This window comes from Gymnodraco acuticeps, unplaced genomic scaffold, assembly GCF_902827175.1.
Source record: "Gymnodraco acuticeps unplaced genomic scaffold, fGymAcu1.1, whole genome shotgun sequence".
Lineage (NCBI taxonomy): Eukaryota > Metazoa > Chordata > Actinopteri > Perciformes > Bathydraconidae > Gymnodraco > Gymnodraco acuticeps.
In genome coordinates this window covers 65001-77095 of record NW_022990164.1, presented here as the reverse complement: position 1 = coordinate 77095, position 12095 = coordinate 65001, and the positions used below count along the sequence as shown (strand labels likewise).

Genomic DNA, 12095 nt, shown 5'->3' with positions numbered 1-12095 from the left:
TTGGACCCCAACCTCCAGCTTCTCCGGTTGATATTCTGGGCTCTCTCAATGAAAACATCCTCCCCTCTGTCATGAACCTTGGAGTGACCTTCACTAGCACTTTTAAATTCGACAAGCAGGTCAGCACCCTAGTAAAATCCTGCTTTTTTTTTAAATAAGAGTATTGGCCAAGACCAAGTCGTATTTATCTTTTAAAGACCTAGAAAGGGTTATTCATGCCTTTGTTACCTCAAGACTGGATTACTGCAACGCTCTGTATGTGGGTATGGACCAGGCCTCAATTAGACGCCTGCAGCTAGTCCAAAACGCAGCTGCACGTCTTCTGACTGGCCATAAAAAGCGTGACCACATCACCCCAATTATGGCCTTCACTGACTTCCAATTCGGTTCCAAATTGATTTTAAACTCCTTTTATTTGTTTTCAAAGCCCTAAATTGGCTGGCTCTGGCCTATATAGCCGAACTCCTCCATCGCTACACCCCAGCCAGAGCTTTAAGGTCTGCTGACCAGCTGCTGCTGGTAGTGCCCAAGACCAGGCTCAAAACCCGAGGGCACCGAGCCTTCGCAGCAGCTGGCCCCAGGCTCTGGAGCACTCTGCCCCTCCATGTGAGGTCGGCCCAGACCCCAGGGTTTTTAAATCCTCACTAAAGACACACTTCTTCTCTCTGGCCTTCTAGTCAGAGCGGAGCACGACACCTGACTATTCCCTGTGTTTTTGTTTTTTATATTTCTGTTGTAAATTATTGTCTTTTATTGTGATTGTAATGTGTTTTTATTACATGTACAGCACTTTGGCTCGACCAAAAATCGCTTTTAAATGTGCTATATAAATAAAACTTGATTTGATTTGATAGCTGTCTCTGTATTTATTGGAAGGTTCTGACAAAGTGGTAGTGTTTCCTGCCACACCTGAGCGAATCCATTTACATTACAATACTCTCCAAGTCCCCTCCTGAGAACAAAATCAAGCCACTTCTGCTACATTTGATGAGAGATCAAATTATGTTTAGCCATAAGTTCTTAATAAAATTGGTACTGTTGGACTCAGTACTTGTTAGACTACTACCACAAATACAATGAGGTACTTTTACTATACTCTTTGAGTAATACTCTGTCAAACTCCCGTCCTGAGTACAATAATTCATGTATTCTGGTATATTTGATGAGGGATCAAATTATTTTTTGCAAAAGGTTCTACATGAAATTGATGTTGGACTCAGTACTACTTGGACTACTAGCACAAGTACAATCAAGTACTTTTACTGTGTACTTTTTGATTAATACTCAGTAAAACTCCCATCCTGAGTACAATAATTCCTGTATTGTATATGAACTATGAATTATTGTACTCAGGACAGGAGTTTAACAAAGTATTACTCAAATGGTACAGAGTACAAATACTTGATTGTACTTGTGCTAGTAGTCCAAGTAGTACTGAGTCAAGCAGTGTCAATTTCATGTAGAACTTATGGTAACAAATCATTTTATCCCTCAACAAATATAGCAAAATACATGAAAGATTGTACTCAGGAGGGGAGTTTGACAGAGCATTACTCAAAAAGTACACAGTAAAAGTACTTCATTGTATTTGTGGTAGTAGTTTAACAAGTACTGAGTCCAACAGTACCAATTGTATTAAGAATATATAGCTAAAAATCATTGTATCACTCATCAAATATAGCAGACGTGGCTTGAATTTGTTCTCAGGAGGGGACTTTGAGAGAGAATAACTGAAATAGTACACAGTAAAAGTACTTCACTTTATTGTTGGTAGCAGTCAAACAAGTAGCCTACTGAGTCCAACAGTGTCAGTTTTATTAAGAACTTATGGTAAAACATATTTTTATCGCAAATATAGCACAAAAACATGCATTATTGTACTCTTGTACTTGTGTCAGTGCCGCTTCTCGGCCGATTACCGTAAAGGCGCTAATAATCGCGCACTCAAAAATGAAGAGCTGCTGATTTGACCAAGCAAACGCGAGAGACGGCTGAGTTGACCGCAGTGTTCCCCTGCACTCCGACAGCACTGAGCCCTACATCGAGATTAAGATTAAACACATTTATTTCATTTGGGAACACACACATATACCTATGGAGTTGGCCAGATGTGTGTAAATTACTGTTCATGGTAATTTGAAATCAAATGCCGGTGTCGGACACACACACACACACACACACACACACACACACACACACACACACACACACACACACACACACACACACACACACACACACACACACACACACACACACACACACACACACACAAACACACTTTCTTCTCCATTAAGCGTGTCAATGTTTTCTTTTTCAAGCAAAGACTTCTGAAATATCTCTAATTTAAAAGAATGAACTCAAACACACAATAGTAAAATACTAAATCTGTAAAAGCCACACTAAACTCATTGGTCCTCAGCTTCTTTTTTAACAGTGTTCACTTCTGTCTCACTGGAGTGACTCCCAAAGATCAAAAGTCCGACTTCAAATCAAACATCACCTTCACTTTAAAGTCTGCAGCGAGGTAAATCCAGCATGCCCTGATCATGAGACGTTTCTGACCTCTAGTGATACATCGCTGTAGAAGATCAGAGATAAAGGAGGCTGTCTGGCCATGTAGAGTGCTAAAACACACGGAGGAATCTGAATGGCGACTCAAATACAATTTGCTTTGAAATAACTCAAAATAAAGCACAAACTAAAATAACTGGAGAAATGTTCAAGTCCACAGGAATTGTCCAACTAAAAAAACAATCTTTTAAAAGCGGCAGAATAACCCGTTAAACAGAGTAAATCCAATGTCATTGACATAAAGGCAAACATTTAATCGAAAGTAAGCACTGCCCTGCAAAGAGATCACAAAGCTCCAAAAACATGATTGACTCACTCGCAGTCAAATTGAGGAAACCCCACATAAAGAGCTGGATGTTTCCCAAATTCCCCCTGACAAGCTGCCAGGCTCCCCTCCTCCTCTTCCTCCACCTTCCTCCACACACAACAAATACTTTCCAAAGGCCCAGATCCAAACCACACCCACTCCCACTCTGTGACTGAGTGAACTCTGTCTGTACACTCTAAAAATGAATTCAGGCGACCTTTCACCTCCACTTAATTAAATGCATGGTTGCAAGATAAAAATGTGAGTTAATTGATTTAGATAAACATTTTAAGTTGCAAACATGAATTTATAAGTTGTGTTGACGTAATAATGTTGGTAATTACATCAACTTAATATTGTGTGTAATTTGAACTCTGATTTCTGCGTTAATTGACTTAAAACTAAATTCAAGTTGTAGTAAGTAATGCAATTGGCTTGATAACTTAATTGTTCTACACCTTGAGTTAAGGAGTTCAAGTCCACTCCCACTTAACATGCCTGGACAAGTTCCCACAGTTAAGACAAATATAAATATACAAAGGACATTTTAAGGTGAGTGTCATCTTTTGTGATTCAAATACAGTAGATAGCCTTGTAGTTGCACTGTATAGGCAAATTGCTGTTTGACCAACATTAGCAGCCTTTGAACTGTGAATAGTTCTGTGAGAGGATACAAAGTAGTAGAGGCTACTGTGAGAGTACAAATACTTTGGTTACTATTGTGATATCGCTTTTTATTAAAAATGAATCTCGTGAAGCAGATCAAGGACATGCTTCTTGAGGTAGGATCCTTATTTAGAGTTGTCATTGAAATGCAAGTTGTTGGCAGTCACCCATTCAGAATATATTCATTTAGGTCATTTATCTGTTTTTCCTTTTTCAAAAATAGCACAATACAATTGAAGTACGCAGAGAACTATAGCCATCCGCTGCCTTGTCGTGTACCTTGGAGAAAAGGAAGAGGACCTTTTCAAGGAGTTTAGCGACGTAATTAAACATCTTGAAATAAAATTAAATCCATGGGCACAGTGTAAAAACACAGGACACAAGCACTGCTCTCTGTCAGCTACATTTTGAAGCATATTGCACTTTTGGCCACACCCCAAAAAATAATATCTTAGCAACGTTCAGCATGGATAGGTGTTGACAGCAATGGCGTGGGAAAAGGATTGTGTAACATTTGAAAGGTGGCTTCTGCTCTTCTCTTAACCAGTTCACATATTGTATGGAACCTGCAAAAAAGAGAAGATACACTAAAACTTGCACGGTTGTGATTGACAAAATCTGTCCACATGCATTTAAACACTAGGCAAAGTACTCAAAAGCACCTCTGTGTGTCTTCAGGACCATGTTGCCATGGTGACACACACACGCAGACTCAATAGGTGAAAACAATACCAGCGTTGCTTTAGCAGCTGGTAATAATGGCTCTGAATTAGCTAAGAGTGACAGTTTAAAAAGTATGCATTACCTAATTCATTATCTCTTATGCGCTAACCTATTATTTAATGTGCTTCAAAAGGACATGAATATCGCCTTCATCAGTGACCGGTCCACCCAGGATCTGACCATACGATGGCAACCATCGTGGTCGAGGGAAACAAATGAATGAGCAAGCATTCTGCGTTAAATGTGTTCATACTGTTTGAAATAATGACTGTCGGCAGTGCAAACATCTTTGTTCCATCTTTTGTAAAATTGATGTGTGTGATCTGCAGATTGGTGGCCATTGAGAGTTTGTTTGATTTGACATATTTGGCACTGGTTTTAAATATGCAAAGGCCTCTAACTTCGTTGTGATGGCAGCATGTATTTGCTGTGTCCCCATTTCCCATGGCTAATGTGTTTATTTATTATTTGTGGGGCAATTTAAATTTGTGTTATTTATCTTTTGTTTCAAGATTTAAATGAAGCTCAGTGCAAGTTCTTTCAGGAAGACTGGGTGTATATACATTCACTCCGCAGCTGCATATAATCAGCTCATCACAGGCGTTCTCTTTAACCTATTACATTTCACCTCATTCTCCAGCAGCCAATCAACGTGCTGCAGCCAAACTATAAAATGGTTCTCCTCTCTCCTGCAGTCAGCTGTGATTTCAGGTGGTCATGCACCTTATCATATGGCATGTGTCAATAAATGTTCAAACTAAATGAATTATCTCCTGATTGAAACATCATGTGTTGAAATAAACAACAGCAGTTCAAAATAAAAAGTGAATTGCCTAATATTTTTGTTGTGGAATCAATTAATTAATTTCTTTAAAGGCAAAAACATGAAAAAGCTAAAAAAAAACAACTATTGAATACAATATATTTGGAGCAACTTAATTTATAAATGGTTGTCAACTTAAAAACGGGTGTTCACAATGATGGTAATTAAGTACATACAACTTAAAACTCCTTTGAAATCATGTGGTAAAACTAGTTGGAACAACTTAATCTTTTGAGTAATCAACTTCAAAACTTGTGTTTATAATACCAATTATTAAGTAAGTGGTAATTAAAAACACCTCTGATTGTAGAGGAAAAGCCTTCTCCCCTAACTCAAATAACTTTGTTGCTTTAAGACAATTTCATTAGAAGTTGTCTTAACTCAATAAACATCGATGCAAACTGTTGCGTTGATTTTCTTTGTTGAGCCAAGGCATTTGTTTTTAGAGTGTAGTCAATCCCACAGATACGATAAATGAGGGTCCCTTCCTTCAGGAGGAGGGGGTTAATACAGCAGCACGCTTTGGGACGAACTCCTCTCATTCCAGAAGAAACAGCAAATGAAAATAGAGAATGCAATTCCTGAAGAAATTGCTAGTGGGAATGCTTTCGGCTGAAGAGCTGACGCTGAATTGCTATTCTGAAATGTAATGTGTAAGAAGAAAGTGAAGAATTTAGATTTAAATGATGCATGAACACTGGGGGCTTGAATGTGTGATAAGAGAAGAAAAGAAAGTAAAAAAGCTTGGAAAAGCAGCAGAATATTTGAACTGCAAACTATTGAACTAACTTGATGACGAATGATCTGTTGCCATGGCAACGGTATTTGATGACAACCCAAAATACGCTTAGGTGTTTTGATGGCTGCATCGTTACCAAACCTGTGAAGTTCTGGGCCGTTTGGAGCATTTTCACTGAAGTTATGAGAAAACCGTGTTTCATGTCGAGCATTGTGTTGCCATGGCAACAGCATTTGAAGAAATCTCAAAACTGTCCCGTAGATGTCTTCACAGCTGGACTGTTAGCACACATGTGAAGTTTGAGCATTTTTTTAACTTTTTCATAGGAGTTAATGTATAGCGACATCGTCTTTTATGGCGAGGGATGCGTTTCCATGGAAACGGCATATGATGGCACCCCATAATTGACGTAGAGCGGTTGAGGGCAGGACCATTAACCATTATCTGAAGTCTGCTGCTCTGAGCATGTCAGTTGGAGTTATGACATCATCGTGTTCCATTACACAGGTGTTTATATTTGAGATAACGAGGTGTCCAGAGATCAAAGGTTTTCATTGTTCGGAATGAGAGATAAACCTGTTACATGTGAACGATTTGTTGAAGAACCGTAACAGATATCGGTGAAATTTCAAAGCGTGAAGCATCTCAAGGACCTTGAGTGTCTGAAGTGTAATTTTTGTGTACTTTCGGGTCAATAATGTGGCCTTTTTGGCACATTAACTAAAGGTGTGCGGATGCTGCTGTGAGGAAATATCAGCCTGAAATTACAATGGGCTTTAATGGAGACAAGTTGAACGTTTTTGTCACTTCATGCCCTCAAGAGGCATTTTGTTTAATTATTTGTCATTTTTCAAGCTACGAGATGTTTTCCTACATTTATCAATAAAAAGTATGTCTCAGGAATGTAGGGTTTGGGAATTATGGAAGTTTAAAAAAGAAATATGAAGGCACATTTCAAGATTTCCCAGACTCTCGCTGTGACATCACGCACTCTAGTTAAAATCTGAAGAAGGCCTCTGTACCAAGGTCTGAACAATGTTTAATATCTCTAAAAGTAAGAATCAGATTTAAAAGTTGTGTTACACGAATAATGTCAGAAAGATGTGTAACATTTTAAAGTTGGAATGAGGTTTCTGAGTGAAAGTATGAATGAACAGAACAGTTTAAGTCGCATGAAGATTTGTTGAAGTCTGAATAATTTCTCCATTGACTTCAATGGTTAAACATATGATGAATTATGGGATCTAGCTCTGGAATTACGAAAGTTATGAATAATAAAATTAATAGCAATCGATTCCCGACCGACCTGAACGTTTTGATATTTGAACGGAGTTGCTGCGATGTTCAATGCGAGAGGAGAAGACCGGCAAAATAATGGACGGAATAATAAGAATAAAGCATTTCGTGCGTAGAAGAACAGATAGTGGGAATGATGTTAACAGCATTCCAACTAAATAACTGAAAAACTACAAAGTAAAAGTACTTCATTTTATTGTTGGTAGCAGTCAAACAAGTAGCCTACTGAGTCCAGCAGTGTCAGTTTTATTCAGAACTTATGGTAAAACATATTTTTATCGCAAATATAGCACAAAAACATGCATTATTGTACTCTTGTATTGTGTCAGTGCCGCTTCTCGGCTGACTACCGTAAAGGCGCTATTATTCGCGTACTCAAAAATGAAGAGCTGCTGATTTGACCAAGCAAACGCGAGAGACGGCTGAGTTGACCGCAGTGTTCCCCTGCACTCCGACAGCACTGAGCACTACATCGAGATTAAGATTAAACACATGTATTTCATTTGGGAACACACACATATCCCTTTGGAGTTGGACAGATGTGAGTAAATTCGTGTTCATGGTCATCTGAAAACAAAGGCCGGTGTCGGACATACACAAACACACAGAACACACACACACACACACACACACACACACACACACACACACACACACACACACACACACACACACACACACACACACACACACACACACACACACACACACACACACACACACAGAGCTGAGCAGAGCACGAACACAAGGCCACTGGCCACGACAATATCCCCTCCAAATTCCTCAGAGACACAGCAACCGCCATCTCACCAGTCATAGCTCACATAATTAACCTCTCCATAAAACAGGGAAAAGTACCCAAAGACTTCAAAATTGCAAGAGTAACCCCCCTGCACAAAAAGGGCAGCAAATTGGACCCAGGCAACTACCGCCCTGTTTCTATACTTACCTCCATCTCGAAAGTCATGGAAAAAATAGTATATGAACAGGTCGAAAAGTACCTCGCGGAAAAGAAACTAATCTATGAATTTCAATCTGGCTTTAGAACATCCCACTCCACTGACACATGCCTTCTTTATTTGAGCGACCACATCAAACAAGAGGTGGACGAGGGCAAATACTGCGGCATGGTGATGCTGGACCTACAAAAGGCTTTCGACACTGTCAATCTCCCCATTCTGATTGACAAGCTAAAAGCAATTGGTTTTGATAAACTATCGGTGAGCTGGATGCAATCCTACCTGGAGGGGAGAGAACAGATGGTGGAGGTAAACGGTACTTTGTCCCCCCCCCTCCCAGTGAGCTGTGGTGTTCCACAAGGAAGCATATTAGGTCCGTTACTGTTCCTAATGTATGTAAATGACATGTCATCAGCATGTGACTGCAACTTGTTCCTGTTCGCGGACGACTCAGCCCTGCTGGTCTCTGACAGGAACAGGTTGCAGGTTGAAAAAACCCTCAGCTCCGAGCTCGGCAGAATCTGCACCTGGCTCGCCGATAATAAATGATCATTACACCTGGGTAAAACAGAGTCCATTCTCTTCGGTTCGAAACATAATCTCAGCAAATCCGACGACTTCTCAGTTGCAGTGGGCGACATTATTGTCACAAGTAAGAAGGAAATTACATACCTAGGATCTATTCTTGAGGCAAACCTCTCCTGTGACAAAATGGCATCCAATGTAATAAAAAAAGTCAATCAAAGAACTAGATTCCTATACCGGATCTCCTCTCTGGTAAACAAAAACACCCTGAAAACTCTGGCAGGAGCACTCATTCAAGGGTACTATGACTATGCTTGCACGTCATGGTACCATAGCACCTCCAAGGCGCTAAAAATAAAACTTCAAACATCGCAAAATAAACTGGTCAGACTACTGCTTGACCTTTCATCTAGAACCCACCTCACCTCTGCCCACTTTGACAACCTAGGATGGCTTAGAGTAGACGACAGAGTACAGCTACTTGCAATGGGCCTGGTCTACAAGATCCACTACACCTCTATGGTACCCATGTACATGTCAAAATGCTTCCCAAGGTCAAGGAATACCATGATCATAACACCAGAGGGAGCTCCACAAATCATGTGAAACCCAGATTTGGCACAAAAAAGGGGGAATACACGTTTCGCAATTATGCCACATCAAGGTGGAACGCTCTTCCCACAACTGTAAAGGAAAGTAAAACTATACTTACCTTCAAAACCTCTCTTAAAGAGCACCTTCGGGGGAGAGCATTGCAAAACTGGCCCCGGTAATGGTACAAATCTCAACCTGTCGTTCAATGGACAGCTTCCCCCCCCCATCTATGTATATACTCGCATTTTAGACTCTGTTACTAACTGTATATCTGTAGACTTGGTATGTCTTAAATGTCCGGTTAGGATGTATTAGAACGAAATCTAAAATGAAAATTGTAAATAAGCCATCTGTATGTCAAATATGTCTTATATGTCTTAAATGATATGATGAATTGGAAATGGGGGACCCTGATGTAAACAAGACGAAAGTCTTTCTCTGGTCTGCATCCCCTTAACAATTGTATGTTTTCAGCAAAACATCTTTTCATGTAATAATTCCTCAGTTGTACTGTGTCCATTCAATAATATTTAAGGTCATCTTAATTTAGATTGATGTTATATGACTTCAGCAGATGACACCCTGCTTTTATTTCTGGTCCTGGAAATATTTTTAAGTAGAATATTTAATTCATATGTTGTAAGATTCAAGTTTAACAACACATGAAAATCACACATGGATGTACTTAAACATTAGTGATAAGAGAGAGCTTTGTGGTTTACCTTGATGTTCATACTATATTTATTGGAACCAGTTTGTATTAACAAAGATAAAACTAGAATGATTCCAGAAGTAAAACCAAACCCAAAGACCATTAAAAAGTGATATGGGAAATATTGACTTGGTAATGTTTTGACTTTTGTGAATGAATGTGAATAAGGTTACTTTATAATATCTTACAGAAATGTAATCAGAAGACATGTCACTTTTATAATACACACATTAATCTTTATTATTTTAAATGTTGAAACCATCGACACAAGCAGAAACAGGTTGATGTTGAAACATGTCCTGAGAGCCAGAGAGCAGACTGAGAGCAGTGTGAGAGAGAAAGCAGAGTCCCAGTGAGTCAGCTCAGGACTGGGAACACTGGTCTCTCCTCAGTGTCTCTGAGAGCGGAGTCTGGGAGCCCTGGGTGGCCTCACAGGTCACAGAGACCACCTTCCTCCACTGATCTGCAGAGAGCCTCAGGGTGCTGCTCCAGCTGTAGTGGGCGTCCTTCTCCAGCACCCCGGGGCTCCTGCTCTCCTCCCAGCTGCTGCTGCCGTCCACCTTCCAGGCCAGACTCCAGTCTGAGGGGAAGCCCTTGTTGGCCAGGCACATGAGCGTGGCCTTCCCCTGCTGCAGCTCTTCTGTGGAGGGGGGCAGCACCGTCAGGGTGGGCTGGACATCACCTAGGAGACACCAATCAGATTAGAGGACAGGGAGCACACAGCTATTGATCAACCAGCAGACACTGGGACACCTTTACAGTGAGAGCGCTTCTCCTTTAAGGAGTTTCTGTCAGATGTTGGTTCTGCTCCATCAGTCTCTCACTCACACATTGTTTCACTTCCCTTTAAGAAGCCTCTCATGCAAATCAGCACGGAGACACTTCATACAGAATCACCTGAAATATGTCACACTGGAAATAAAGTACAACATTAGGACACATTTTAAATAGTTGTGGTCTAAATCATCCAAAACCTGAACTCTACAAACCATCATTAAACTATTTAGTGGATAAATGAACAAATACGGGAAATGAAACAATCAATTGAGCTTAATGTGAATCTCAATAATTACTCAGTTTTACAAACTTTAAAATAATGTCTGAAGGAATTCAACACATTTTTTAAATATCCATCGTTATCTTTACTCTGTTCAACCGTATTTAAAAACTGTATTCATAATTTATTTGAAAACAGACGGGAGAATCGAGAACAAATGAAGAACAAGTGAATGAAACATTAGCAGTTTCATCATTTCACATCTGAAGCTGTTTAAATGACAGCATGTTGGGAATGTATAAAGACATTTCAGGAAAAGCTGCTCCGACTTAGGCTCAATGATGAAGAGGAATAAAGACATGAATACTAATACTATCTAAACAGTACAATTAAAATAATATATATCTATCTCTCAAACATTCTAACACAGAATTTAAACGTCATCATATTTAGTTTTTGTGCAGAAACTTACTTCCAACATCCAGTCTGGTTCCTCCACCAAAAGTCCACCACAGTAATACAAAGTCATTGAGCCGCCGTACAAAAACCTCTCGCTGTAGAGAGACACGGCTCTCTGACTTTGACTCACTGAACTAAACCTACCAGCCCTCAAGATGCTACTTCACCATTAAAGGTGGACATAATGATTTATTCTCTGTTCAATGTTTAACTCTCAGGAAAACATTTAAACGTCTTTTGCTGGAGTAAAGTTAGCCTCTTAGTTCAACGTATTTATAAAAGTATGGATACAATAACATGGAGAGGCAACTATTTCTCCTAGTTCCTACTATTTCTCCTGGTTCCTCCACCGAACGTGTACCACAGTGATACAAAGTCATTGAGCCGCCGTACAAAAACCTCTCACTGTAGAGAGACACGGCTCTCTGACTTTGACACAAACAAACTCACCAAACACATCCACGGTTTACCCACTTTATATAATAACTGCTTCCAATGTTTGAAACAGATTCACAAACTATGGAGAAGTGTTGAATCTTTTTTTATGAGCTGTTATACATTTAAAAAGCAAAATACTCATATTGAATGAAGTACATGTAATGACGTTATTTCTTAAGAAGAACTCTCTAATCAATCGGGCAAAATGTAAATCATTGTCATTTGATAAAGCTTTATTTTAGATTGTTGTGGAGGAAGAGAGCTTTGATTCTAGTGGGAGTGA

The 12095-nt window shown here is 39.7% G+C and overlaps 1 gene segment (V, D, J or C); it reads right to left on the bottom strand.

Annotated features, from left to right (window-relative positions):
* Positions 1-10128: 10128 nt before the first annotated feature.
* On the bottom strand, positions 10129-11833 carry LOC117547028. The segment is given in 3 exon segments: positions 10129-10600; positions 11388-11469; positions 11825-11833. Coding segments are annotated over 3 exon segments (411 nt in total).
* Positions 11834-12095: the final 262 nt, after the last annotated feature.